This window comes from Podarcis melisellensis (assembly GCF_964234715.1).
Source record: "Podarcis melisellensis genome assembly, chromosome: 9".
Classification (NCBI taxonomy): Eukaryota; Metazoa; Chordata; class Lepidosauria; order Squamata; family Lacertidae; genus Podarcis; species Podarcis melisellensis.
The window spans coordinates 3,737,198-3,763,100 of NC_138541.1; the positions used below are offsets into that span (position 1 = coordinate 3,737,198).

The 25,903-nt window shown below is 44.8% G+C and overlaps 1 protein-coding gene across 3 annotated transcripts; it reads left to right on the forward strand.

Annotated features, from left to right (window-relative positions):
• LOC309377625 (PC-esterase domain-containing protein 1A-like) lies at positions 1-25,903 on the forward strand. Of its 3 annotated transcripts, XM_081925178.1 has the most exons (9): positions 1-77; positions 4,659-4,774; positions 6,082-6,331; positions 7,294-7,373; positions 12,445-12,677; positions 14,745-14,895; positions 22,018-22,267; positions 23,617-23,841; positions 25,063-25,903. In XM_081925178.1, the coding sequence occupies exons 3-9, from the start codon at positions 6,259-6,261 to the stop codon at positions 25,296-25,298; spliced, it is 1,248 nt and encodes a 415-aa protein (XP_081781304.1). In that variant the 5' UTR covers positions 1-77; positions 4,659-4,774; positions 6,082-6,258; the 3' UTR covers positions 25,299-25,903. The 3 variants fall into 3 exon arrangements, with proteins under 3 accessions (XP_081781304.1, XP_081781305.1, XP_081781306.1); XM_081925179.1 differs by lacking the exon at positions 4,659-4,774 and having other exon boundaries at positions 16-77; positions 6,118-6,331; XM_081925180.1 differs by lacking the exons at positions 1-77; positions 4,659-4,774 and adding an exon at positions 3,566-3,873 and having other exon boundaries at positions 6,118-6,331.

Genomic DNA, 25,903 nt, shown 5'->3' on the forward strand with positions numbered 1-25,903 from the left:
CGTTTTGGGGGGGAGCGGTTTGCCCTTTGCACGTGCTCAGGAGCTGCAGGCTGCAATTGCAAGGGCTGCTAACATCGGTAAGTGGCCTGTAAGAGCCGGAGGGGATTCTTAGCAAAGCAGGGGGGAGAGGAAGTATGGTCGGTGGGGAGATTGATTGATTGATTGATTGATTGATTGATTGATTGAATGAATCCCAAAGCGACTTACAAACAGTAAATAACAATAGCGCAATACGAAATCATGAACAAATCAGCAATAGAACAATTGCAACCCATAAAACTCTGTTAACAAAGCAGCAGCAACCAAGACAAATAAGCTAAACGTTGCAGCAAAATGAACCTCTGAGCCATAACTCTGGAAGGAAAACCTTATGAATTGGGTTGCCCTGTTACTTCTAGAGTAGCCCAAATAGGGGTTGCTGTGCTCCTCCTGCAGGGAGCCTGTGCAGCTGCTTGCCTAACAGGTTGCAATCCTTGCATGTGTTGGAGGAAACAATCATTTCATAAAACTCTTTTTTGGGGGATGATTCCGTTTTATTTCAAGTCTGTGTGGCCTAGCCAAGCTCAAAAAGCCCCGCAACTGCCTTTTACAGTACAGAACTATCTGCTTTTCCTTACTGTACTGTAAGTATTAAACTGTTAGAATCCAGAGAAGCGTCCAGGTGGAAATTTGTTTTTACTTCTTTCCATGTTATTGTGTAGTTATCCTTCAATAGGTTAGTATTTTTCGGGGACAGCCAGACACCCAAGTATTTTCTTTTCTTTACCACTGTTATTTCTGTTTTAATTTGTAACTGATCCGATTGTTCCACATTCATATTTTTTAACCATCATTTTTGCTTTGTTTTGTTTTTATTAAGTCCTGCCATTGATCCGAATTCTTCAATTACTTTTAACACTTCCACCGCTGAGGATTGTAGTTCCTGTAATGTTAAGACTATATCATCAGCGAACACTTTGACTTTATATTCTTCTTTTACCCTGCATTTTATTCCTGTAATTTTTTCTGTCTCTCTTATGTTTTGTAATAGCACTTCAAGTGTTGATATGAACGATAGAGGCGACAGTGGGCACCCTTGCCTTGTGCCCTTTGTGATTTGAAAACTCTCTGCCAATCTGTTATTTACTATAAGTTTCGCATTTTGATCTTTATAAATTGCCTCTATACTTCTTAAAAAGTTTATGCCTAGACCCATTTTCTAGATTCTTTTTCATAAAGAACCAAGACACATGATCAAACGCCTTCTCTGCGTCTATAAAAATTAGTGCAGCTTGTTTATTTATCTTGGTTTCTAAGTATTCAATTATATTCAATATATTACGCATATTGTCTTTTAAATGGCATCCTAGCAGGGCGTCCAGGTGGAAATTGGCTAAATCTCCAGGAAAATCTGGACTTAAGACATTGGCTGTGTGGTTTTTGCTGATTCCTAGCTCAAAAAGGGCAAACAACTTTGGGCAAAGCTAAAAAAAAACTTGTGATCCTCTGATTGGTGGAATGAACTGGCACATATACAGTGGTACCTCGGGTTACATACGCTTCAGGTTACAATTCAAAGTGTTGGTGCTGACCTTTAAAGCCCTAAACGGCCTCAGTCCAGTATACCTGAAGGAGTGTCTCCACCCCCATCATTCTGCCCGGACGCTGAGGTCCAGCGCCGAGGGCCTTCTGGCGGTTCCCTCATTGCGAGAAGCGAAGCTACAGGGAACCAGGCAGAGGGTCTTCTCGGTAGTGGCGCCCACCCTGTGGAACGCCCTTCCAGCAGATGTCAAAGCGATAAACAACTACCTGACATTCAGAAGACATCTTAAGGAAGTTTTTAACGTGTGATATTTTACTGTATTTTTGGTTTTTATGGAAGCCGCCCAGAGTGGCTGGGGAGGCCCAGCCAGATGGGCGGGGTATAAATAAATTATTATTATTATTATTATTATTATTATTATTACATACGCTTCAGGTTACAGACTCCGCTAACCCAGAAATAGTGCTTCATGTTAAGAACTTTGCTTCAGGATGAGAACAGAAATCGTTCTCCAGCAGCGTGGCAGCAGCAGGAGGCCCCATTAGCTAAAGTGGTGCTTCAGGTTAAGAACAGTTTCAGGTTACGAACGGACCTCCGGAACAAATTAAGTACTTAACCTGAGGTACCACTGTAATCTGGAAGTGTACAAGAAACGTTGCTTTGGATGTGGTTCTTTGCAGCCTCCTTGTTTTTGAGTTTGCCCATTTGTGTTTTAGCAAAGCCCCACCTTTGGCGCTGTGGGTAAAACCTCAGCGCCTAGGACTTGCCGATCACATGGTCGACAGTTCGAATCCCCGCAGCGGGGTGCGCTCCCGTTGCTCAGTCCCAGCGCCTGCCAACCTAGCGGTTCGAAAGCACCCCTGGGTGCAAGTAGATAAATAGGGACCGCTTACCAGCGGGAAGGTAAACGGCGTTCCGTGTGCTGCGCTGGCTCACCAGATACAGCTTGTCACGCTGGCCACGTGACCCGGAAGTGTCTCCGGACAGCGCTGGCCCCCGGCCTCTTAAGTGAGATGGGCGCACAACCCCAGAGTCTGGCAAGACTGGCCCGTACGGGCAGGGGTACCTTTACCCTTTACCTTTTACCTTGGAGCCCCATCCTTTAAAAGTTTCTGGGAGAAATCCCTCCAGTCTAGGAACCTAGCAGGGCGTCCAGGTGGAAATTGTTAAAAAAAGTTCTCCATCACACGCATTTTTTAAAAAATCGATTTAACAAAAAAATATACACCGCTTGATTGGAATAAAACCACTGGGCGGATTACAAGGACTATTAAAACTAACTGTTAAAAGCAGTTTTAAATGTCTTAAGGATAATTAACAGAGAGATGAAATTGTAGCTCTGTGAGGTCAAGGAGACTCTTAAGCAAACCGTAGTTCCGGTATTCTATAGGGGAAGTCATGGCTAAGTTTTTTTTGTACTTTATTGTTTTAAAATAGATACATTTATTCCAGGAAAGCAAACAAACCAACAGACAACCATACAATTAAATAAACTATAAACAAACTATAAATTGACAAACAAACAGAATACTTTAAAAATTACAATATAAAAGGAAACTTCTTGGCAGAATTAGACTGAACCTTGCAATTAGACTTACAGCACTATATAAGTACTAAATATAAGTACTATATTTATACAGTGACTAATTGGAATTCATTTTTAATTTCTTGTTTTACAAGTTTTACAATCGTTCACATCATTGGGAGTACAAAGGATGTTAGTTATAAGAACTGTGTTGTTTCATATATTGCTACTGTCTGTTGGCTAAGATTATTTTAAATGTTTAGTGTGGATCTGAGCTACTCAGAAGTAAGACCTGCTGAGTTTGGTAGAGGGCTTGTTGTTGTTGTTCAGTCATTTAGTCGTGTCCAACTCTTCGTGACCCCATGGACCAGAGCACGCCAGGCACTCCTGTCTTCCACCGCCTTCCGCAGTTTGGTCAAACTCATGCTGGTAGCTTCGAGAGCACTATCCAACCATCTCATCCTCTGTCGTCCCCTTAGATAGAGGGTAGAGGGCTTACTCTCCAGTAAACGGAAGATTGGGGCTGTGATTTTTGGCTTTGGGTAGCCTCAGTCCTCAGTTTGCTCTCCCCGAGAGAAGCCCCAACAAGATGAATTGGGTTACTCCTGAACAAGTGCCTTGTGTATTGCGGCCATTTTCGGTGCCTGTGTCTCGGATCTGCCCCTTTTCACTGCAAATTAAGGGCGGGGCATTTATATCCCACCTGGGATAAAGCTGAGGAGCCAATTCTGCTTGCCTGACAGTTGCTTTTAAATGCAAGCAAGAGCTCCTGCTGTTTGACTCTTTGGATTCCAGTGGATTGGGGCCTCCTTTTCATGCACCTCAAGTAAGTACTTGCAGCACTCTCCTGAGTGCTTGCTGGGCTCTGACCCCAGTTGACAAAGAGCGGACGAGAAAGAGAGGCCAGAGATCACTTCAAATTGTCGGGTACATTTCATGGCTCTGAAATTTGAGTGTAAAATCCCAACAAATAAGCGTAAAAGCCTTCCTTGGCTGTTAGGGTGTAGACCAGGGGTCAGCAAACTTTTTCAGCAGGGGGCCGGTCCACTGTCCCTCAGACCTTGTGGGGGGCCGGACTATATTTTTTTTTGGGGGGGGGGACAAATTCCTATGCCCCACAAACAACCCAGAGATGCATTTTAAATAAAAGGACACATTCTACTCATGTAAAAACATACTAATTCCCAGACCGTCCGCGGGCCGGATTTAGAAGGCGATTGGGCCGTATCCGGCCCCCGGGCCTTAGTTTGCTTACCCATGGTGTAGACCTTGCACTTAAAAAGAAGAGACCTTGATGAGTCTCTGTCTCGCAGCCTGACCTACTTCACAGAGTTGTTGTGCGTGCAAAATTAGGAAATCCTTACATTTCCCACCCTGAACTTTCTTGGAGGAGTTGCTGGCAGAGAGGGGGTGAGCTCCCCAGGCTTGGTTTGCATTTCTGTAGCTGCATTTTGTCTGCATGTTTCGTGGGTTTTCGTAAAAGGCATTTCGACTCTGGGGTTCTCGCAGTTGGACCAGATGGCCTTCAGAGGTCCCTCCCAACGCTGCCATTCTATGATCTCAACTACCTGGCATGACTAACTTTCCCTTAAAACAATTCGCTCTTCCTAGTATGCAAGAAGCAGAACGTTCACAATGGAAAGGGAATTAACGATGGACCAAGGCAGAGGTTTTTAAACGGTGGCCCAGAAATCTCCACGTACTCCTAGTTGGACCCAGGCCTGAAGGTAAGTTCCCTAGTTCTTTCTCGTGCTTTTCAGGGTGCAACACCGCGTGAGCCAAATTGGTGTGGCCTCAGATCCACGGTTGGGCAGCTTCCGTTGGGCAGGCCCTCTCTGGCTGTGCCGATTCCCCCTTCCTTTCCCCTCCGCAGAGTTTTGTTTCTGCGGCCTTCCAGGGACTTTGGGGTGGGGGATTGTAATAGTAGTAATAATAAAATAATAAACATTTATTATTTATACCCCGTCCATCTGGCTGAGTTTCCCCAGCCACTCTGGGCGGCTTCCAATCGAGTGTTTAAAACAATACAGCATTAAATATTAAAAACTTCCCTAAACAGGGCTGCCTTCAGATGTCTTTTAAAGATAAGATAGCTGCTTATTTCCTTGACATCTGAAGGGAGGGGGTTCCACAGGGTGGGCGCCACTACCAAGAAGGCCCTCTGTCTGGTTCCCTGTAACATCGCTTCTCACAGTGAGGGAACCGCCAGAAGGCCCTTGGAGCTGGACCTCAGTGTCCGAGCAGAACGATGGAGGTGGAGACGCTCCTTCAGGTATACAGGACTGAGGCCGTTTAGGGCTTTAAAGGTCAGCACCAACACTTTGAATTGTGGTCGGAAACGTACTGCGAGCCAGTGTAGGTCTTTCAAGACCGGTGTGATATGGTCTCAGCGGCCGCTCTCAGTCACCAGTCTGGCTGCCACATTCTGGATTAATTGCAGTTTCCAGGTCACTTTCAAAGGTAGCCCCACGTAGAGCGCATTGCAGTAGTGCAAGCGGGAGATAACCAGAGCATGCACCACTCTGGCGAGAGTCTGCAGGCAGGGAGGGTCTCATCCTGTGTACCAGATGGAGCTGGTAGACAGCTGCCCTGGACACAGAATTGACCTGTGCCTCCATGGACAGCTGTGAGTCCAGAATGACTCCCAGGCTGCACACCTGGTCCTTCAGGGGCACAGTTACCCCATTCAGGACCAGGGAGTCCCCCACACCCACCTACCCCATCCCCCAAAACAGTACTTCTGTCTTGTCAGGATTCAGCCTCAATCTGTTAGCCGCCATCCATCTTCCAACCGCCTCCAGACACTCACACAGGACCTTCCCCGCCTTCACTGGTTCTGATTTGAAGGAGAGGTAGAGCTGGGTATCATCCACATACTAATGAACACCCAGCCCAAACCCCCTGATAAAAGGCCGAATAAAAGCAACAACCTTCTTCACTCCAGGGGGTTGGTCTAGATGGCCCCATGGTCCCTTCCAACTCTACTATTCTATGACTCCAATAACCCCCCTCCATTCCCCTTTGATTCACACAGGCCTGCACTTCTCATAACCTGCCAGGTCAAAGGCAGCCCTCCAGCCACGTATTACGATCGCTGGGACATCAGAAGCTGCCAGGTGGAGCTGGTAGATTGTACCAGTGCAATCTGGGCGGGCGAGTCTTTCTCTTCTCCGGCAGGCTCAAGGCTACTCTCGGCCGGAAGACTCGAACCATGCCGACGTTCAGTTCGAAAGAGGCTCACCAGCTCCTGCACAATAAGTTTGTGGTCATCCTGGGTGACTCAAGTGAGTGCGTCAGTTCTTCTGGAGGAGGTCAGGCAGGAGGGTTGGGCTAGATGAACTCTGGGGACCCCGTTCAGCTTCTGCCAGGAAGGGTGGAATGGAGAAAGGGGGAGAGAGAGGAAATCTTCTCTCCCTGTCTCGTAACACTGGTGGACATCCAGCGAAGCGGATTCAGGGCAGATGAAAAAGACAGTCCATTGCGCGGTGTGTTGTTAAACTCTGGAACTCCCTGCCACAGGAGGGAGGAAGAGGATTGGGCAAATTCATGGAGGAGGAGAGAACTATACGTGGCTATTAGCCAGGATGGCTACACTCTGCCGTCCACAGTCGGAGGCAGCGATGCTTCTGAATTTCAGTTGCTGGAAACCACAGGAGGGGAGAGGGATCTTGTGTTCGGATCCTGCTCAGGGGGTTCCCACTGGGGCATCTGCTCGGCTGCTGTGTGATACTAGACTAGATGGGCCATGGGCCTGATCCAGGAGGCGCATCTTATGTTTGCATGTGCAGCACCTCTCCTGTACTTGGATCAGAGGAGAAGGTAAGGTAAGGTAAAGGGTAAAGGGACCCCTGACCATTTGGTCCAGTCGTGGCTGACTCTGGGGTTGCGGCGCTCATCTTGCTTTATTGGCCGAGGGAACCGGCGTACAGCGTCCGGGTCATGTGGCCAGCACGACTAAGCCGCTTCTGACGAACCAGAGCAGCGCATGGAAACTCCGTTTACCTTCCCACCAGAGCGGTACCTATTTATCTACTTGCACTTGGACGTGCTTTCGAACTGCTAGGTTGGCAGGAGCAGGGACTGAGCAACGGGAGCTCACCCCGTCGCGGGGATTCGAACCGCCGACCTTCTGATCGGCAAGTCCTAGGCTCTGTGGTTTAACCCATAGCGCCACCCGCGTCCCGGAGGGAAGGTAAAGGCGGGGGCTAATTCTCCCTCCTTGTTGTGTTTCCTCCTCCTCTTGCAGTCCAGCGATGTGTGTACAAGGATCTGGTCCAGCTGCTGCAGAGCGACTCCTTGCTTACGGCTTCCCAGCTGAAGTCAAAGGTAGCCAATGGAGGCCGTTCCACACCAGGGGATGGGGGTGAGGAGGTGACGCCTGCCGTATCCCCTCGTACAAATCTGCCCAGGTCTGGAGATCTTTGTGAGAGGCCCTTCTCTCGGTCCTGGCACCTTCACAGGCAGGCTTGGTGGGGACACGGGGCAGGGCCTTCTCTGTAGTGGCTCCTTCCAGTCTTTGGAACTCTTTTCCCAGAGAAGCCAGACTGGCTCCCTCCTCGCCGTCCTTCCGCCATCAGGCAAAGACTTTGTTCCAACAGGGAACTGACTGCTTCTACTGAATGGTGCTTTTCTTATTGTAATTATCTGCATTGGGGCAGGCATAGGCAAACTTGGCCCTCCAAATGTTTTGGGACTATAACTCCCATCATCCCCGACCACTGGTCCTGTTAGCTAGGGATGATGAGAGTTGTAGTACCAAAACATCTGGAGGGCTGAGTTTGCCTATGTCTTCATCTGGTCAGCCGCTTCAAGAATAGGATGCTGGACCAGGTGGGCGATTGGCCTGATGATTACTAGCTGAACTGGGTTCCACACCATTACAAAAACAAATGAACCGAGAAAGCCTCAAAAAGCAAAAGTGCAAAATAGACCAAAAACAAAAGCACCAAACTTACTCAGTTCTGGAAGTTCATTTGACTTCCGAAATGTTCAGAAACCAAGGTGTACCATCCTCCAGTCAACATAATAACCCCTTACTTGTCCAACATGTGGTATGCGGAAGATCTGACGAGACGCCACCTGTAGCACCGCCACCGCTGCCATCTTGCGCCCCAACCCCACAATCTTCATATATATATATATATATATATATATATATATATATATATATATATATATAAATTTTTTAACGTATCATTTTCAACAATAATTAAACATACTTTTATATCTTATACCATTTTTTGACTTCCATCAGTCACATCTGAAATTTTTCCAATCTATTCACTTTATTTACATTTCTTACTTTAACTATTACATTTAAATTTCATATCTCTCTCTGCTTTGTAGCACTTTGTATATTTCTCCTTACAAAACTTCTTGTAGTTTTACTAGCGCAATTTGTTGATTACAGATGCTCTTCAAATAGTTCGTATATTTCTTCCAATCTTCTGTAAATCTCTGGTCCCGCAGGTTTCGAATCCTTCCTGTCATTTTATCTAATTCTGCATAGTTCATTAATTTCGTCTGTCATTCTTCTTTCGTCAGAATTTCTTCTTGCTTCCATTTCTGGGCTAACAATACTCTTGCCGCTGTTGTTGCATATAAAAACAATTTAACGTCTTGTCTGTTAATATCCTTACCTATAATACTGTACCAAGTAAAAATGCTTTTGGGTTTTTTCAAAAATGTATATTTCAACATCTTTTTCAACTCATTATCATTTCCCAGAAGTTCTTTACTTTCGTACATTCCCGCCACATATGATGAAATGTTTTTTCTTTTTCTTTACATTTCCACCATTTATTATTTATCTTATACATTTTAGCTAATTTCACAGGTGTAATATACCATCTATACATCATTTTCATCATATTCTCTTTTAAGGCATTACAAGCTGTGAATTTTATTCTTTCTTTCCACAACCTCTCCCATTTTTTTTTGTTAAAAGCTTTATTTTTATTTTTCCAGTACTCATATGTAACCAACCCCCACCCCACTCCAAAAATATATCAGAACAAACCTCAGCAAAGAGATACCACTTGATCAGAATATCTGATGAGCACATAAAAATGCAAGATGGGTGAGATGGCATTATAACACTTATCAGTTCACTCAAGGAACCATTGTCAAAACAAAAAAATTCCTTCCAGTAGCACCTTAAAGACCAACTAAGTTAGTTATTGGTATGAGCTTTCGTGTGCATGCACACTTCTTCAGATACTACCTATCTGTATCAAGGAACCATTGTAAGTCAAGGACTCTGGTACCTCAGGTGTATATTTACTCACTGCCTGAGGTATGTTAAAGAATTGTTTCCAACAGTTTATTTTAGGGATCCAACAAACCTCACAAAACAAGGCTGAAATTAAAGTTCTAATAGATCCTCTCAAAGTCCAGAAAAAAAACAGTCTTCTACCTGGGCAAAAGTGTTAGTTTAGAAGGAATTTGAGATCCTAGAATCAACTAGGTAAAGATGAGTATCAAGGCTTCCTCAACAGAAGCAGGCCCATATAGTTTAAGCTATGGTTTTACCAGTAGTGATGTATGGAAGTGAGAGCTGGACCATAAAGAAGGCTGATTGGCAAAGAATGGATGCTTTTGAATTGTGGTGCTGGAGGAGACTCTTGAGAGTCCCATGGACTGCAAGAAGATCAAACCTCTCCATTCTGAAGGAAATCAGCCCTGAGTGCTCACTGGAAGGACGGATTCTGAAGCTGAGGCTCCAAGACTTTGGCCACCTCATGAGAAGAGAAGACTCCCTGGGAAAGACCCTGATGTTGGGAAAGATGGAGGGCACAAGGAGAAGGGGACGACAGAGGATGAGATTGTTGGACAGTGTTCTCAAAGCAACCAGCATGGGTTTGACCAAACTGCGGGAGGCAGTGGAAGACAGGAGTGCCTGGCGTGCTCTGGTCCAGGGGGTCACGAAGAGTCGGACACGACTAAACAGCAACAATGTAAATTTGAATTCCTGAACAGATCCCTCTACGTGGGAATTTTCCATGGGACTTCAAATGCAAGTTTACAGGTGGGGGGTGGAGCCTGCCATCTCCCCCCCCCCCCCAGTGACTGAACATGCACATTGAATTATGGGATGGGGCTAAAGTTTCCCAGGACTCTCACACTTGTCTTCAGACTGATGCTCGTGGTAGTTGGATACCTTTTGTTTTGTACCACATCAGAGGATGGACAGACAGGTTCCAAATCTTTTACGCCTTGCGTCTCACGCCCTTAGGGTCCTCAGACAGAGTGACAGGGGATTGGGTGCTATGCCTGGGTTCAGTCACATTTTCAGCCGTTCTGAACTTCCCGGCTCTTGAGTAATTTTGCAGCCCTCACGGTTCTTCCTTTCTTCCTCCATAGCCTTCAGCTGGGCTTTGGTTTTCTCCTTGAGCTCCCAGGCAACCTCCTTCAACAGGGCTACCTTATGGCCACTGTGCGCCTTGGTCCATGAAATATACTTGGAGTCGAGAGTGGATTTCATGCTCTTTATTCAGCTCATAGTGGTGAGGAGGAATGGAAGTTCCCCCAGAATGTCTGCTTTATATACATTATTTACACAATGGGCCCCACGTGATTGACTAATTCCGGGTGTCTCCTGTAGGCCAATGAGGTTGCGGATTCACTTCCACCTGGAGCTGGATTGGGTGGCTCCTGTGGACCAATCAGACTGCTGCATTCTGGATCCTATTGTTCTGGGACCAATCAGACTGCTTCATTCTGAATCCTATTGTTCTAGTGCCAATCAGACTGCTGCATTCTGGATCATGTTGTTCTAGGACCAATCAGACTGCTGCATTCTGGATCCTATTGTTCTAGGACCAATCAGACTGCTTCATTCTGAATCCTATTGTTCTAGTGCCAATCAGACTGCTGCATTCTGGATCATGTTGTTCTAGGACCAATCAGACTGCTGCATTCTGGATCATGTTGTTCTAGGACCAATCAGACTGCTGCATTCTGGATCCGATTGTTCTAGGACCAATCAGACTGCTTCATTCTGAATCCTATTGTTCTAGTGCCAATCAGACTGCTGCATTTTGGATCCTATTCAACTCAGTACATAACAGTCCGTATACACACCATACAGAGGGGGGCTTCATCATCCTTACAAAAGAACTTTGGGGGCTTCTGATGCCTTTTACACACCTCCCTTCTCCTTTCTGGGTCTCTCTCCACCCACAGCTTGGCAAGCTGGACCACTTTTGCCAGTTGCTAGTTTGGCCTGCTCTCCACTGGCTGATACAGTCTACTGCACTCGGGGCACGCAGAGGTTCCCTCAGATTCAGGCCAGGACTGGACAATGCAGGCTTTGCAGAAATTATGCCTGCAGTCCAACATCACAGGATGATGATGATAATAATAATAATAATAATAAAATAAAAAATAAATAAATGATAAATAATAATAATTTATTTATACCCCGCCCACCTGGCTGGGTTTCAACAAAACACTAAAATACAGTAACCTATTAAACACTAAAAGCTTCCCTAAACAGTGCTGCCTTCAGATGTCTTCTAAAAGTCTGGTAGTTGTTGTTCTCTTTGACATCTGGTGGGAGAGTGTTCCACAGGGCGGGTGCCACTACCGAGAAGGCCCTCTGCCTGGTTCCCTGTAACTTGGCTTCTCGCAAGGAGGGAACCGCCAGAAGGCCCTCGGAGCTGGACCTCAGTGTCTGGGCAGAACGATGGAGGTGGAGACACTCATTCAGGTATACAGGACCGACTGGATCTTTGAAATATCCCAGGCAGATGGGACAAGTCATTGCATTAGTAAGCTCCTCGAGAGGTCAATCAGTTGCCGTCCTTACTTCTCCAGTTAAACACCACCAAGAAATATTGGAATCCAGACAAAGATCACACCTACACATTTAAAGCACTTTACTTTTTGTAAGGAATCCTGGGAACTGTAGCTTGTCCCTTAAAGGTAAAGGGACCCCTGATAGTTAGGTCCAGTTGTAGACGAGTCTGGGGTTGCAGTGCTCATCTCGCTTTACTGGCCGAGGGAGCCGGCGTACAGCTTTCGGGTCATGTGGCTAGCATGACTAAGCCGCTTCTGGCGAACCAGAGCAGCGCACGGAAACGCCTTTTACCTTCCTGCCGGAGTGGTACCTATTTATATACTTGCACTGGTGTGATTTCAAACTGCTAGGTTGGCAGGAGCTGGGACCGAGCAACGGGAGCTCACCCCGTCGTGGGGATTCGAACCGCCAACCTTCTGATTGGCAAGTCCTAGGCTCTCTGGTTTAACCCACAGTGCCACCCGCGTCCCTAGCTTGTCCCTTATGGAGCTACAATTCCCAGCACGAATCTCTCCCATTCTTTAAGCTGTATGTTATATCCAACCGGCCCCACAATCTTCTGACTGCTTTCTGTCTCCCCTTCGCCCCCATCTGCAGGGGGAGCTGCGCTTTGAAGACGACCACCTGGTGGAAGGAGGGGTGCTGGGCTCCCTCCACAACGGCACCCGTTACCGCGAGGTGCGCCAGTATCGCACCGGCCACCACCTCGTCCGCTTCTACTTCCTCACGCGCGTCTACTCAGAGTATGTGGAGAGCATTCTGGAAGATTTCCAAGCCGGACCGCAACCGGACATTTTGGTCCTCAACTCCTGCGTCTGGGACGTTTCTAGGTAGGCCTGTGGACCCGCCGGCAGAGTCGCGTTTATTGCGATGTTATTGTAGGTGGTGCATGCTGGGATAGCTCAGTCGGTAGAGCTTGAGAATCTTAATCTCTGGGTTGTGGGTTCAAGCCACAGAAGATTCCTGCGCATAGCTGTCAACGTTTCCCTTTTTTAAAGGGAAATTCCCTTATTCCAAATAGGATTCCTCGCAAGAAAAGGGAAAAGTTGACAGCTATGTTCCTGCGTTGCAGGGGTTTGGAATAGATGACCCTCGAGGTCCCTTTCAACATGTGAAAAGGATCTAGGAGTCTTGGTTGACCACAAACTTGACATGAGCCAACAGTGTGACGCGGCAGCTAAAAAAGCCAATGCAATTCTGGGCTGCATCAATAGGAGTATAGCATCTAGATCAAGGGAAGTAATAGTGCCACTGTATTCTGCTCTGGTCAGACCTCACCTGGAGTACTGTGTCCAGTTCTGGGCACCACAGTTCAAGAAGGACACTGACAAACTGGAACGTGTCCAGAGGAGGGCAACCAAAATGGTCAAAGGCCTGGAAACGATGCCTTATGAGGAACGGCTAAGGGAGCTGGGCATGTTTAGCCTGGAGAAGAGGAGGTTAAGGGGTGATAGGATAGCCATGTTCCAATATATAAAAGGATGTCACATAGAGGAGGGAGAAAGGTTGTTTTCTGCTGCTCCAGAGAAGCAGACACGGAGCAATGGATCCAAACTACAAGAAAGAAGATTCCACCTAAACATTAGGAAGAACTTCCTGACAGTAAGAGCTCTTCGACAGTGGAATTTGCTGCCAAGGAGTGTGGTGGAGTCTCCTTCTTTGGAGGTCTTTAAGCAGAGGCTTGACAACCATATGTCAGGAGTGCTCTGATGGTGTTTCCTGCTTGGCAGGGGGTTGGACTCGATGGCCCTTGTGGTCTCTTCCAACTCTATGATTCTATGATTCTATCCTATGATTCTATGAACTCTGGGATTCCACAATTCTATTACGCATATTCCTCCCTTTCCCTATAAGCCACAGAGCGTTTTGCAAGAAGGCAGATGGGCGAAAACCCATATAATAGTGCAGTTCTTTAGAAACATGGGGGGAATCACTGAATAGCAATTGCCAGCAGTAACAGCAGGGACGAAGAGGTCTCTTCCTATTCCTCCAAATTCATTCTTTTTTTAAAAATACTTTTATTTTGCTTTAAACAAATATAGATAAATATAAACAACCAAACTTGCAAAACAAAAATCCTTAATAATACTAATAATGGAAAAAGCTAAAAGAAACTAAAAAAAATAAATCAAAGTACATGACATAGAACATATTTGTGGGGCTTGCCTGGTGTTTTTACATGAGTAGAATGTGTGCTTTTATTTAAAATGCATCTCTGGGTTATTTGTGGGGCATAGGAATTCGTTCATCCCCCCCCCCAAAAAAAATATAGTCTGGCCCCCAACAAGGTCTGAGGGACAATGAACCGACCCCCTGCTGAAAAAGTTTGTTGACCCCTGATATAAGAAAACCAGAAGGAGTAGGGAAGGAAGATGTTATATAATTGTAAAAAAATTGAAAAAGCAATAAAAAATGATAGATAGATGATAGGTTGATAGATGATAGATAGATAGATAGATAGATGATAGATAGATAGATAGATAGATAGATAGATAGATAGATAGATGATAGATGATAGATAGATAGATAGCTGATAGATGACAGATAGATAGATAGATAGATAGATAGCTGATAGATGACAGATAAATAGATAGATTAGATAGATGATAGATGATAGATAGATAGATAGATAGATAGATAGAAGATATAGATAGATAGATGATAGAGATAGATAGATAGATGATGATAGATAGATAGATAGATAGATAGATAGATAGATGATAGATAGATAGATGATAGATAGATAGATGATAGATAGATAGATAGATAGATAGATGATAGATAGATAGATGATAGATAGATAAACGTGGTACTCCCCAGCCTGATCCCTGAAATCTCCTGGCCAAGGGGTCTCCGCTGTGGCCTGACACAGGTGCTTTCCTCTCCTCTCTGAGCAGGTACGGGCCGTCTTCCATGAAGACATATCGCAAGAACCTGGAGACGGTCTTCAACCGGCTAGACGCCGTCCTCCCCGCCTCCTGCTTGGTCATCTGGAACATGACCATGCCTCTAGGGCCCAGGGTGACAGGGGGCTTCCTTATTCCAGAGGTAAGGGGAGGTGGGAATGCGCTTCCGGGTTCTGGGATGGGGTCCACTGTAGTGTGAGAGCAGACTAGGATGGCTACAATCTGCTCCCATGGTCAGGGGAAAAACAATGCTGTCCAGGGTTGTAAAGACTGCAGAGAGAATAATTGGGTGCACTCTTCCCACCTTGGGTCAAATCTATGCTTCCAGGTGCCATAAGAAAGCTGCAGAGATAGCGCAGGATAGTGCGCACCCCGGAAATGATCTCTTTCAGCTTCTGCCTTCTGGAAGAAGGTCCAGGGTTATAAAGAGGACTTCCGGTCGGCGCCAGCGTTAATGGCGGTCCTTGCTTCGAGCTCCGATGCAGGACTGCTCCGTGAGTTCGGGTCTGACCCGCTACGGCGAGCGGGGGACCCCTAAAATCACAGGCGCTGAAGCCTGTGAACAAGGAGATTCGGTGGGCACCTTTGCGCCCCCCGGTATCGCGAAAGAGCCTTTTTAAAGGCTCCGGAGCGGCATCGGGTGTGAGCGCGGTGCTGAGGATCGCAACCCAGCTCACGGAGCGAAGCCGCATCGCCATCGACGGAGAGCGCCGATTCCTTCCTGAAACTACCGATTGGCAACAACACCCGTGAGTAAGAACGGCAAATAAAGTGAACGGGACTTTAAAATTAAGAAGATTTGGCTGAAAACGGGATAGGCAAAAATTAAGGAAGTCTGCCTCCCGGAACTGCATGATTGACTGAGCAACGAAAAGAGTAAGCTGTGCTTAAAGGGAACGTATTTATGCTTTTAAAATTTTGCTAAACCTGACATCGAAAGGGGACCTCCCCCCCAATGAGCAGGAGAAGGGGGGAAGAAAATTGACTTAATTTTACCTGTTTAAAGAAAGGAGTTTTGAATGGGAAACTCTCCACTGCCGATGCCTCTGGCCAGGCTGCCTGAGCAGTGAGCGCCTGGAAGTGAACTGTCAAAAAAAAGACTGTGGATACAAAGTAAGATTTATCTGAAACAAAATAATGGGACTTTAGTGGATAAAAATTGTAACACCCTAAATTGCAACAAAATAGGGATTTTAGTTGGACTTTCGCTTTTGGAACTTTGTATGGCTATTTGCTTCCTTGTTTCTTTGTTATTCCTGTTTGGATACAGCTTACTCCCTCTAGAGGATTAAAAGAGAGACAGTTGCATTGAGGCAGAAATAGTGGGATTTTCCACTTGCAACTATTCCTGTGGGAACGACCTTGAGATATGAGCAATCCACTGGATGAAATATCAACAAGATCCAAAACAAAGCAGGCTCAAAAGAAAAGAGGCTCTATAACAGGAGCATCAGCTGCACAGGAAAAAGCAACAACAGCATCAATGGATTCTAGGACACAGGCACTGCTCAGAATAAATGAATCTTTAGAAGCACTTACTAAGCAGTCTACAGAGAATTCTAAGAAATTGACAGAACTGACAGCAAGACTGGACTTGAACACAACGGCAATATCATCTAATACAGACTCTATAAATCGTTTCATTCAAGAAAGTACGGAGACAAGGAAAATAGCTGAGAGCGCTAAGAGCACTGCTGAGGAAACTAAGGGGAAATTTGTTCCTATTGCAAAGAAAGTATATGAACATGATGCAGCTTTGGCCCTTATGGAACTGGAGAGGAAAGGCAAGAATTTGAAATTGAGATTGGTACCAGAGGAGGAAGAGGACAAGCTTGGGGAATTTCTTACAGACAAGTTCCAAGAATTTTGGAATGATGAGCTAGAAGGAGAAGAAGAGGAATTTACAATAACTACAGCCTTCCGGATTGGCAGAAAGCAAGGCAAGAAACCAAGGGATTGTTTAATTACTTTGAGATCTAAGGAAGAAAGAGACAAAATATTGAACCTACATTTCCAGAAGGCACTGGTCATTAAAAACGCCCAAATACAGATCTTCAAATATATTCCTAGATATTTTTTGGAGGTGAGAACCCAATTTAAAGACTTAGTTGATTTATTGAAACAAAACAGCATCCCATTTAGGTGGGAGTTCCCACAAGGGTTGTCCTTTAATTTCAAAGGGAAGAAAATTAAAATAAAAACAATTCAAGACAAAGAACATTTTTTGGAGAGAAACTTGGAGGATTTTCAGAAAGGAACTGTGAGGGAGAGGGAAATACCGGACATTGTAAACTTATCATTTGGATTGAACCCAGCACCGACCGACGAGGAACAAGAACTTGGAGCAGTCGGGGGGAAAAACACCCAGTAACAAAAAATGTCTCTGCAACTTCTGAGTTGGAACTGCAATGGTCTAAACCATCCCCGAAAAAGGGGCCAAGTGTTTCATATTTTAAAGAAAGAACATTTAGACATAATCTATCTGCAAGAAACTCACATTGCCAGGATACATAGAAAACTTTTGACAAACAAGAGATTAGGACTGGAATTTGTTTCCTCAGATAAAGTTAAGAAAAGAGGGGTGGTGATCTATGTCAAGGAAAAATTGGAACCAAAAATGATCTTTAAGGATGATCAAGGAAGATATTTGGCAGTGGAAATTCAAATCCAAGGAGAAAAGATTTTGATTGTAGGAGTTTATGCACCTAATGAGGGGAAGGCCGAGTTCTTCAAGAAGTTACATGAGACTTTAATGGACTTTATGGACTTTAAAATCATAATGATGGGCGATATGAACGGAGTTGTCTCCACAAACATGGACAAAGCGCAAAGACAAGTAATATCTAATGATGGGAGACTACCAAAGACCTTCTTTGAACTGACTGATACCATGGACTTGATTGATATTTGGAGAACAAGGAACCCTCTGGAAAGAGAGGGAACCTTCTTCTCTGAAGCAAAAATGACCTGGACCAGAATCAATCAAATCTGGATTTCTAGCAATCTGGCACCAAGAGTGAAAAAAACAGAAATCTGCCCAAAAACCTGCTCCGACCATAATGCAGTAAAGATGGAAATGAAATTAACAACAGCTGGAACCTTTAGATGGAGAATGAATGACACCCTATTTAGAGATGAAGAAATCTACCAAAAGGCCCAAAAAACAGTGAAGGACTATTTTGAGATAAATATGAGAACGGAGGTGGAAAAAAGAATAGTATGGGACGCAAGTAAGGCCGTGATGCGCGGTTTCCTAATTCAGCAGAATTCTATAAAGAGGAAAAAACAAAATGAGAGGAAGGAAAAGATATTGAAACAAATAAAAGAAGGAGAGAAGAAATTGAGATCTAAACCAAAGTCTCATGAGATTTTAAGAGAAATAAAATATTACCAGACGCAATATATGGAACTGATGAACCAAGAAATAGAATGGAAGATAAAGCAAATGAGGCAAAAGACATTTGAATCGGCAGATAAATGTGGGAAATTGCTGTCATGGCAATTGAAAAAGAGACAAAAGTTGAATACTGTGACATCCTTGGAAATAGATGGGAAACTTATTACTAAACCAAATGAGATAAGTAATTGTTTTCAAAGTTTCTTCAAGAAATTGTACGCACAAGGGCCTATAAATGAACAAGAGACAGAGGAATTTCTTAAAAAATATGGACTATCAAAGATTTCAGAAAAAAACAAAAGGATTTTAAATGAGAAAATTACAGAACAAGAAATAGAGGGTGCCATTCAGAATATGCAATTGGGGAAATCACCAGGACCAGACGGCTTAACTGCGAAATATTATAAAGCACTCAAGGAATGGTTAATACAACCATTGAAGGAAGTATGCAACCAAATAATAGAGGGGAAAAAGGCTCCCGAATCGTGGAAAGAAGCATTCATCTCACTTGTACCAAAAACAGAGGAAGGGAAAACTCAAGTGAAGAACTACCGCCCGATATCATTATTAAATGTGGATTACAAAATATTTGCAGACATTTTAGCAAAGAGATTTAAGAAAGTATTGGTAGAGGAGATTCATAAAAATCAAACAGGCTTTCTCCCAGGGAGACACATGTCAGACAATGTGAGGAACATTATAGATATTTTGGAGTTGCTGGAGGTGGACATTAACAGAAAGGCAGTTTTGATCTTTGTGGACGTGGAGAAAGCCTTTGACAACATTTCTTGGAATTTTATGAAGAAGAATCTCCAGGGGATGGGGGTAGGCCAAGGGTTTGAAAATGGTATAGGTGCAGTATACTCTGAACAAAGAGCTAAACTAATTGTGAACAGTGTGGTAATGGACGAAATACCAATAGAAAAAGGCACATGACAGGGATGCCCTATATCCCCTCTACTTTTCATATCTGTCCTGGAGGTTTTGTTAAATATGATTAGAAAGGACCAGATGGTTAAAGGAATACAGGTCGGAGCTAAACAATATAAATTAAGGGCATTTGCAGATGACTTAGTGCTAACCTTGCAACAGCCAGAAGCTAGCACCAAAAGAGTTTTAGAACTAATTGAGATATTTGGTCAGGTAGCAGGATTTAAATTAAACAAACAAAAAACAAAGGTGTTGGAAAAAAAATTTAACAAAGGAAGAAAAAGATAGGTTTCAGAGTGAAACTGGGTTGGAAATAGCAAAAAAGGTCAAGTACCTGGGGGTAAATTTAACATCTAAAAATGTGAACTTATTTAAAGATAACTATGAAAAATGTTGGTTAGAAGTAAAGAAGGATCTAGATATATGGTCTAGGCTGAAACTTTCCTTGTTAGGCCGAATTGCTGTTATCAAGATGAATGTATTGCCGAGAATGCTGTTTTTGTTTCAGACGTTGCAGATCCTAGACAAAATGGACTGTTTCAAGAAGTGGCAGAAAGATATATCTAAATTTGTCTGGCAGGGCAAAAAGCCCAGAATAAAATTTAAGATTTTAACCGATGCGAAAGATAGAGGGGGCTTCGCCCTGCCAGACTTAAGACTTTATTATGAATCAGCAGCATTTTGCTGGTTGAAGCAATGGCTACTTCTGGAGGATACAGACATTTTGGATCTGGAAGGATATGACAATAGTTTTGGTTGGCATGCATATTTGTGGTATGACAAGGTAAAGGTGTACAAAAGCTTTAAAAACCATATTGTCAGGAAAGCACTGTATAATGTTTGGATTAGATACAAAGATCTATTGGAAAGCAAAACCCCCAGGTGGTTGTCACCAATGGAAGCTAAGGCAGTGAAAAAACTCAACATGGAATCTAACTGGCCTAAATATTGTGAAATTTTAGAACAAGATGGTGAAAAGTTGAAGCTTCAAAGTTTTGAGAAGCTAAAGCATAAAGTTCGAGATTGGTTACATTATCGTCAGATAAATGAGACATTTAAGCAAGACAGGAAACTTGGTTTTCAGAAGGAGAGGTCAAAGTTAGAAACAGAATTGCTAGAACCCAATACTAAGAATCTATCTAGAATGTATAATTTGCTGCTGAAATGGAACACACAGGATGAAACGGTGAAATCAGCTATGATTAAATGGGCACAGGATATTGGTCATGTTATTATGTTTGCGGACTGGGAACAGTTATGGACCACCGGTATTAAATTTACGGCATGTAGTGCCTTGAAAGAGAACATAATGAAAATGATCTATAGGTGGTACATGACCCCAGTCAAGCTTGCAAAGATCTACCATTTGCCCAATAATAAATGTTGGAAGTGTAATGAGACTGAAGGCACTTTTTACCATCTTTGGTGGACCTGCCCAAAGATTAAGGCCTACTGGGAAATGATCTATAATGAAATTAAGAAAATCCTTAAGTGGACATTTGTAAAGAAACCGGAGGGTTTTCTCTTGGGCATGGTCGGCCAATTGGTACCAAAGAAAGATAGGACATTCTTTATGTATGCAACTACAGCAGCAAGAATCCTGTTGGCAAAGTATTGGAAGATGCAAGAACTACCTACTCTGGAAGAATGGCAGACGAAGGTGACTGAATATATGGGACTGGCAGAGATGACCGGCAGAATCCGTGACCAGAGGAAAGAGACAGTGGAGGAGGATTGGAGAAAATTTAAAATATATCTTAAAAATTATTGTAAAATCATGGACTGATAAGATGCTAAGGGGAAAGAAACAAAGAATTATAGCTGTAAATGTTAATCTTAAGTAAATCTAAAAGAGACTTGATTAAAAAATTGACTGAAGGGTTGTTAAAAAAGAAAATGGTAAAATAAGGATGCGGTGAAAGGGAGGTATGGGGGAAGTCAAATTCTGTTGTATGTTTTTGATATATGTGTTTTGTTCTGTATTGTCTTTTGTATGTTAAGAAAACTAATAAAAATTATTATAAAAAATATATATATAAAGACTAGGACTAGCCGTCTGAGAAACAGTTTCTACCCAAATGCGACTTTGGTTTTAAATGCAGTGTAAGGTAGTCTCTATGGGAGTATATGGGAGACTAGGGCCCTGCAGGATTTAACCTCCTTCCGCAGGGCCTGTAAGACAGAGCTATTCCGCCTGGCCTTTAATTTGAATTCAGCCTGATCTTTTATTTCCCTTCTCTCGCCCCCCCTCCCCTTTTATGGAGATCACCTGCTCTGAGACCCCACAGCTAATTCTCCCCTGGCCTCCTTGCTGGCCCAAGTAGGACTAATTCAGCCAGCTAGCCCTGGGGATTATCTAATGTTTATTGGATGGACTTCCCCCCAAATTGATTTTGAACTTTGAATTTTATTGTTATCCATGCTTTTATACTGTAATTTATACTGTATTTTATTCTATGTTGTATTACAATTAAGTGTTTTAAATTTGTTGTTAGCCACCCTGAGCCCAGTTTTCTGAACTGGGAAGGGCGGGGTATAAATAAAAAAATATTATTATTATTATTATTGTTATTATTATTATTAAAACCACTGATCCTCTTGGGCTGGCCGATCAGAAGGTTGGCGGTTCGAATCCCTGCGATGGAGTGAGCTCCCGTTTCTCTGTCCCTGCTCCTTCCAACCTAGCAGTTCAAAAGCATGCCCAAAAGTGCAAGTAGATAAATAAGTACCGCTCTGGTGGGAAGGTAAACGGCGTTTCCGTGCGCTGTTCTGGTTCGCCAGAAGCGGCTTAGTCATGCTGGCAACATGACCCGGAAGCCCTTACGCCGGCTCCCTTGGCCAGTAAAGCGAGATGAGCACCGCAACCCCAGAGTCATCTGCGACTGGACCTAACTGTCAGGGGTCCCTTTACCTTTACATTTTTCATTCTGTTCCCAGCTGCAGCACTTAAGCAAGACCCTCCGCAATGACATAATCGAGGGCAACTTCTACGGCGCCACTTTGGCCGGCTTCCACCTCTTCGACGTCCTGGACCTCCACTTCCACTTCCGCTTCGACCTGCGGAACCGGGTGAAGGATGGCGTCCACTGGAACAATGTGGTGCATCGCAGGATCACCAACCTGCTTCTGACGCACGTGGCGGACGCCTGGCGCGTGGTGGTGCCCAGCAGGCACCGGAGCCCAGATGGTGAGTGGGCAGGATCCCACCTCGCTTCTCATTCTTTCCACTGCAGGGAAGGAAGGTTGGCAAGGAGTCTGGGATGCAATTTTCAGTTTGCATTGCTTAGTGCAGAAAGCATTGATCTGATGTGTAGAGATCTTACCTATTCTAATTAATTCAAGAGGGTTCTGGGAGCTTCTCTGTGTGAAAGAAGCAAGCAGAAGGTTCGTGATGTTCGGGTTACTCCTTCAGAGAAGCTGAGTACAGCTGGCTTAAACTGTTCTGTTATCTCTTCTGTCAAGATCATGCTGACTATAATAATAAGCGCAAAACAACAACAAACGTCTGGTTACGTGAAACATATTCAGTAAACACAAAAGACGTAACTGGCTGTATGTTTGAAAAAATAAGATATACTATTCATTGAATTGAATTGTAGATTTCAGCAGTAGCCTATAGAGTTCAACAAAAAAAGTATATATTTTAATATTATTTTTGCTGTAAAAATGTGTGAGATTACGATATTGTATTTATTTGCATTTGTACTACTGATGAAGCCCAGGACGGCGAAGCAAGGCTAATATTCTGGAAATCTTTGTCTTAGACTCCGTGAAAGGATTCTGTGGAACTGCAACAACCTTTTGTGTGGATTGTTGGACTCTGTGAACAGACAGGTGGAATAGACACTGTCACATCTATGGACCTTATGCATAAACTGATTAGAGAATGAACTGATCCACTGGGTCTTCTACTTTTTTCATTGAACTTTATGAACTACTTCTGTTGAAATCTACAATTCAATACAATGGATATTATATCTTATTTTTTCAATCGTACAGCCGGTTAAGTCTTGTGTGTTTATTGACTATAATAATAGGGCTAGAAGGAGCCTGGGTTTCACTTTTTCTTTTTGTCTCTCTTTCCTTCTGGTGTGGTGTTCTGTATACGGTGGTACCTTGGTTGTCGAACGTCTTGGCTCCCGAACAAATCGGCTCCCAAACGCCGCAAACCCTGCAGCCAATCAGAAGCCGTGCCTTGGTTTCCGAATGCTTCTGGGAGTTGAACGGATTAAGTTTGAGAAGCAAGGTACCACTGTTAAGGTTTTAGTCTTATTATACATTATTGTAAGTTAAGTCTGCTGCAACTGGACTTCTTATGGACAGTGCCAATCCTGAATGTATGGGATTTGTGACCATTATGCTCATTTGCCTTCAGTAGTAGTCAAGCTCTGCTGGATGGAATATTAATTGCCTCTGGTCTATTTTGTGGTCATCCTGCAACGTGTATGTATAACTATACGTTGGAATCTACTCTGGATCAATACTGAGTAGACTTTCAATGACAGCTTTGAACGGCCCTCTCCCTTCGTTCCGCAGAGCCTGTGTGGAATACGCCAGGGACACCTGTGCCGCCATTGCCGCCCCGTCTTGGCGCTTCCCAACTGCTCCCCGGCCCTCGTGACTCCCACCCACCGCTTTACCCCTGTGTCCCCCAGTTTTACGACGACTCAGTCCTCGTTCCCAGCAACTGGGGGCCCTCCGAACCCGTCTCTGGATTTCGTAGCTTTGAGGACCCCCACTTCCTGACGCCCCACATGGATGGTATGTCCTCAATCCAGCTCATTCTCCCACCCTTCCCAGAATCCTTTGGGGTTCTGGCACTGTACCCACCCAAGGTGGACTTGACATTAGACCTACCTGCCCTCACCACTGAATTTGGGCAGGGATGCAGAGCAGCTGGTACAATTTTGGCCATAGGACAGGAAGGCAGGATTCAGAAAAAGGCTGCTGAAACAGATCAGGGCGATGGAGGGACTGAGGAAAAGTTACAGCGTCCGGGACTTTTTAGTGCAGAGAAAAGGCAAGTGAGAGGCATGGAGGTTCTTAAAGTTACCCACGGACCCAGAAAAGGTTTTTCCTCTCACTTTCCTGACATTGGAACTGGTGGACGTGCAACGGAGGAGAGTGTTGGAAGTTTCAGGAGAGGTTAAATAGGAAGGCCTCTTTGCGGAGTTCACAGTTAATCTGTGGAACTCCCTCCCACAGCGACAGCCACCGACTTTAGATGGCTTTAAAAGAAGACGGGGCAATTGGGCATCAAAAAGGATGGAGTATAGGGAATTGGCAAGATTAACAGCAAAGGTTAGAGACCAAAAGGACAAAAAAATAGCCTTGAGGATTGGAGTATTTCAAGAACTGCTATAGCAAGATGAAAATGCGAGCAGGACTTGAAATACGAGCAACAAGGTTCATTATTAAGATGAGTAGGTTAAAATGGATGCATTGAGCAGTATATGTGAAATAGTAAAGGGACCCCTGACCATTAGGTCCAGTCGTGGCCAACTCGGGAGTTGCGGTGCTCATCTCACTTTATTGGCCAAGGAAGCCGACGTTCAGCTTCTGGGTCATGTGGCCAGCAGGAGCAGGGACCGAGCAATGGGAGCTCACCCCGTCGTGGGCATTCGAACCACCGACCTTTTGATCGGCAAGCCCTAGGCTCTGTGGTTTAACCCACAGCGCCACCCACATCCCTATATGTGAAATATGCAAGGGTAAATATGGAAACCATGGAACTGGGAGGGCGGGAAGTAGATAAAGTAATTTTCGGACCATGTTGCATGCTTCTAAATGCCAATTCTAAGTTGCTGGAAACAACAGGAAGGGAAAGTGCTCTTGTGGTGGGATCCTGTTTGCCGGCTTCCCATTTAGGCATCTGGTTCCTCCCCCACCCCCCCAAGGATGCTGAGCTTGAGAGCCCTGATTCAGCCAGCCTCTTGCGACGGCCTTAATCCTTCCTTCTCCCGCTTTCTTTTTCATCTCCAGCTGCAGCACTTCACGACTTCCGCCACCTGGGCGGCAACTCCGCGCCCGTCCCGTGCCCCTTCCCTGCTTACCCCTCCCACGACGAGGAGAACAACCCCCCGCGCTCCTGGCGCCAGCGCAGGAGGAGCCGCATCGGTGGGCACCACGGCAGCTACGTCATGCGCCGTCCTTGCTTCTACCCGAGAGACGAGACCCCCTACCGGAGGTTCTGTCCCGTCCGTTCCCAGCGCTATTGAAATTCTTCTGGGGTCTGGCAAAGGACTTGCAACATGTGGATTCTCAGACAGAGCTGGTCTTTGGTGTCCGTGGGCTTTGTTTCCATTCTGTCTGTCTATAACCAAGAGGTTTGACCCAGGCAGCTGTTGGTCCTTTTTTGTGTTTTGTGGTGCCTTAATTTTTTTACATGTTGACGCAACGTCCTTCTTTGAGACGTGGCGATTCAGAGGGCATGTGACGATGTGCTCCTGTTGCCAGCGCCTCGGCTGGTTTGTACGTTTATAGCACTGACCCCACCTACGGACTTTGTCTTTTTTGCCCGGGGAAGGTGAGTTCTTGTCCCCGCAGTGCATTGCTCAGAGAGCCAGCCAAGGACCTGGATCTGGGGGCTTCTCCTCTGTTTCCCCGCACCCCCCACATTTAAATTTCCTCCTGGAAGCACAGAAGGAATCATGCCACAAGAAGCCTCCCCTTCTCCAATAATCCCGCTTGCAGGAGTCGGCCAGTGTTGCGCCATGCTGGGAAGCTTGTTTTGTGGGTGTGCTGTAACAGTTTGAAACCGGGGCGGGGTATTTTTGTGTTTTGTTTTGTTTTATACAACTCCTAATTAAAAGAAACTGCAGAA

Coding starts and splice junctions, on each gene's coding strand:
- LOC309377625 (XM_081925178.1), top strand. CDS start 6,259: ATGCCGACGTTCAGTTCGAAAGAGGCTCACCAGCTCCTGCACAATAAG. Junction 22,268..23,616: donor CAGGCACCGGAGCCCAGATG/GTGAGTGGGCAG, acceptor TTCGTTCCGCAG/AGCCTGTGTGGAATACGCCA. Junction 23,842..25,062: donor CCTGACGCCCCACATGGATG/GTATGTCCTCAA, acceptor TTTCATCTCCAG/CTGCAGCACTTCACGACTTC.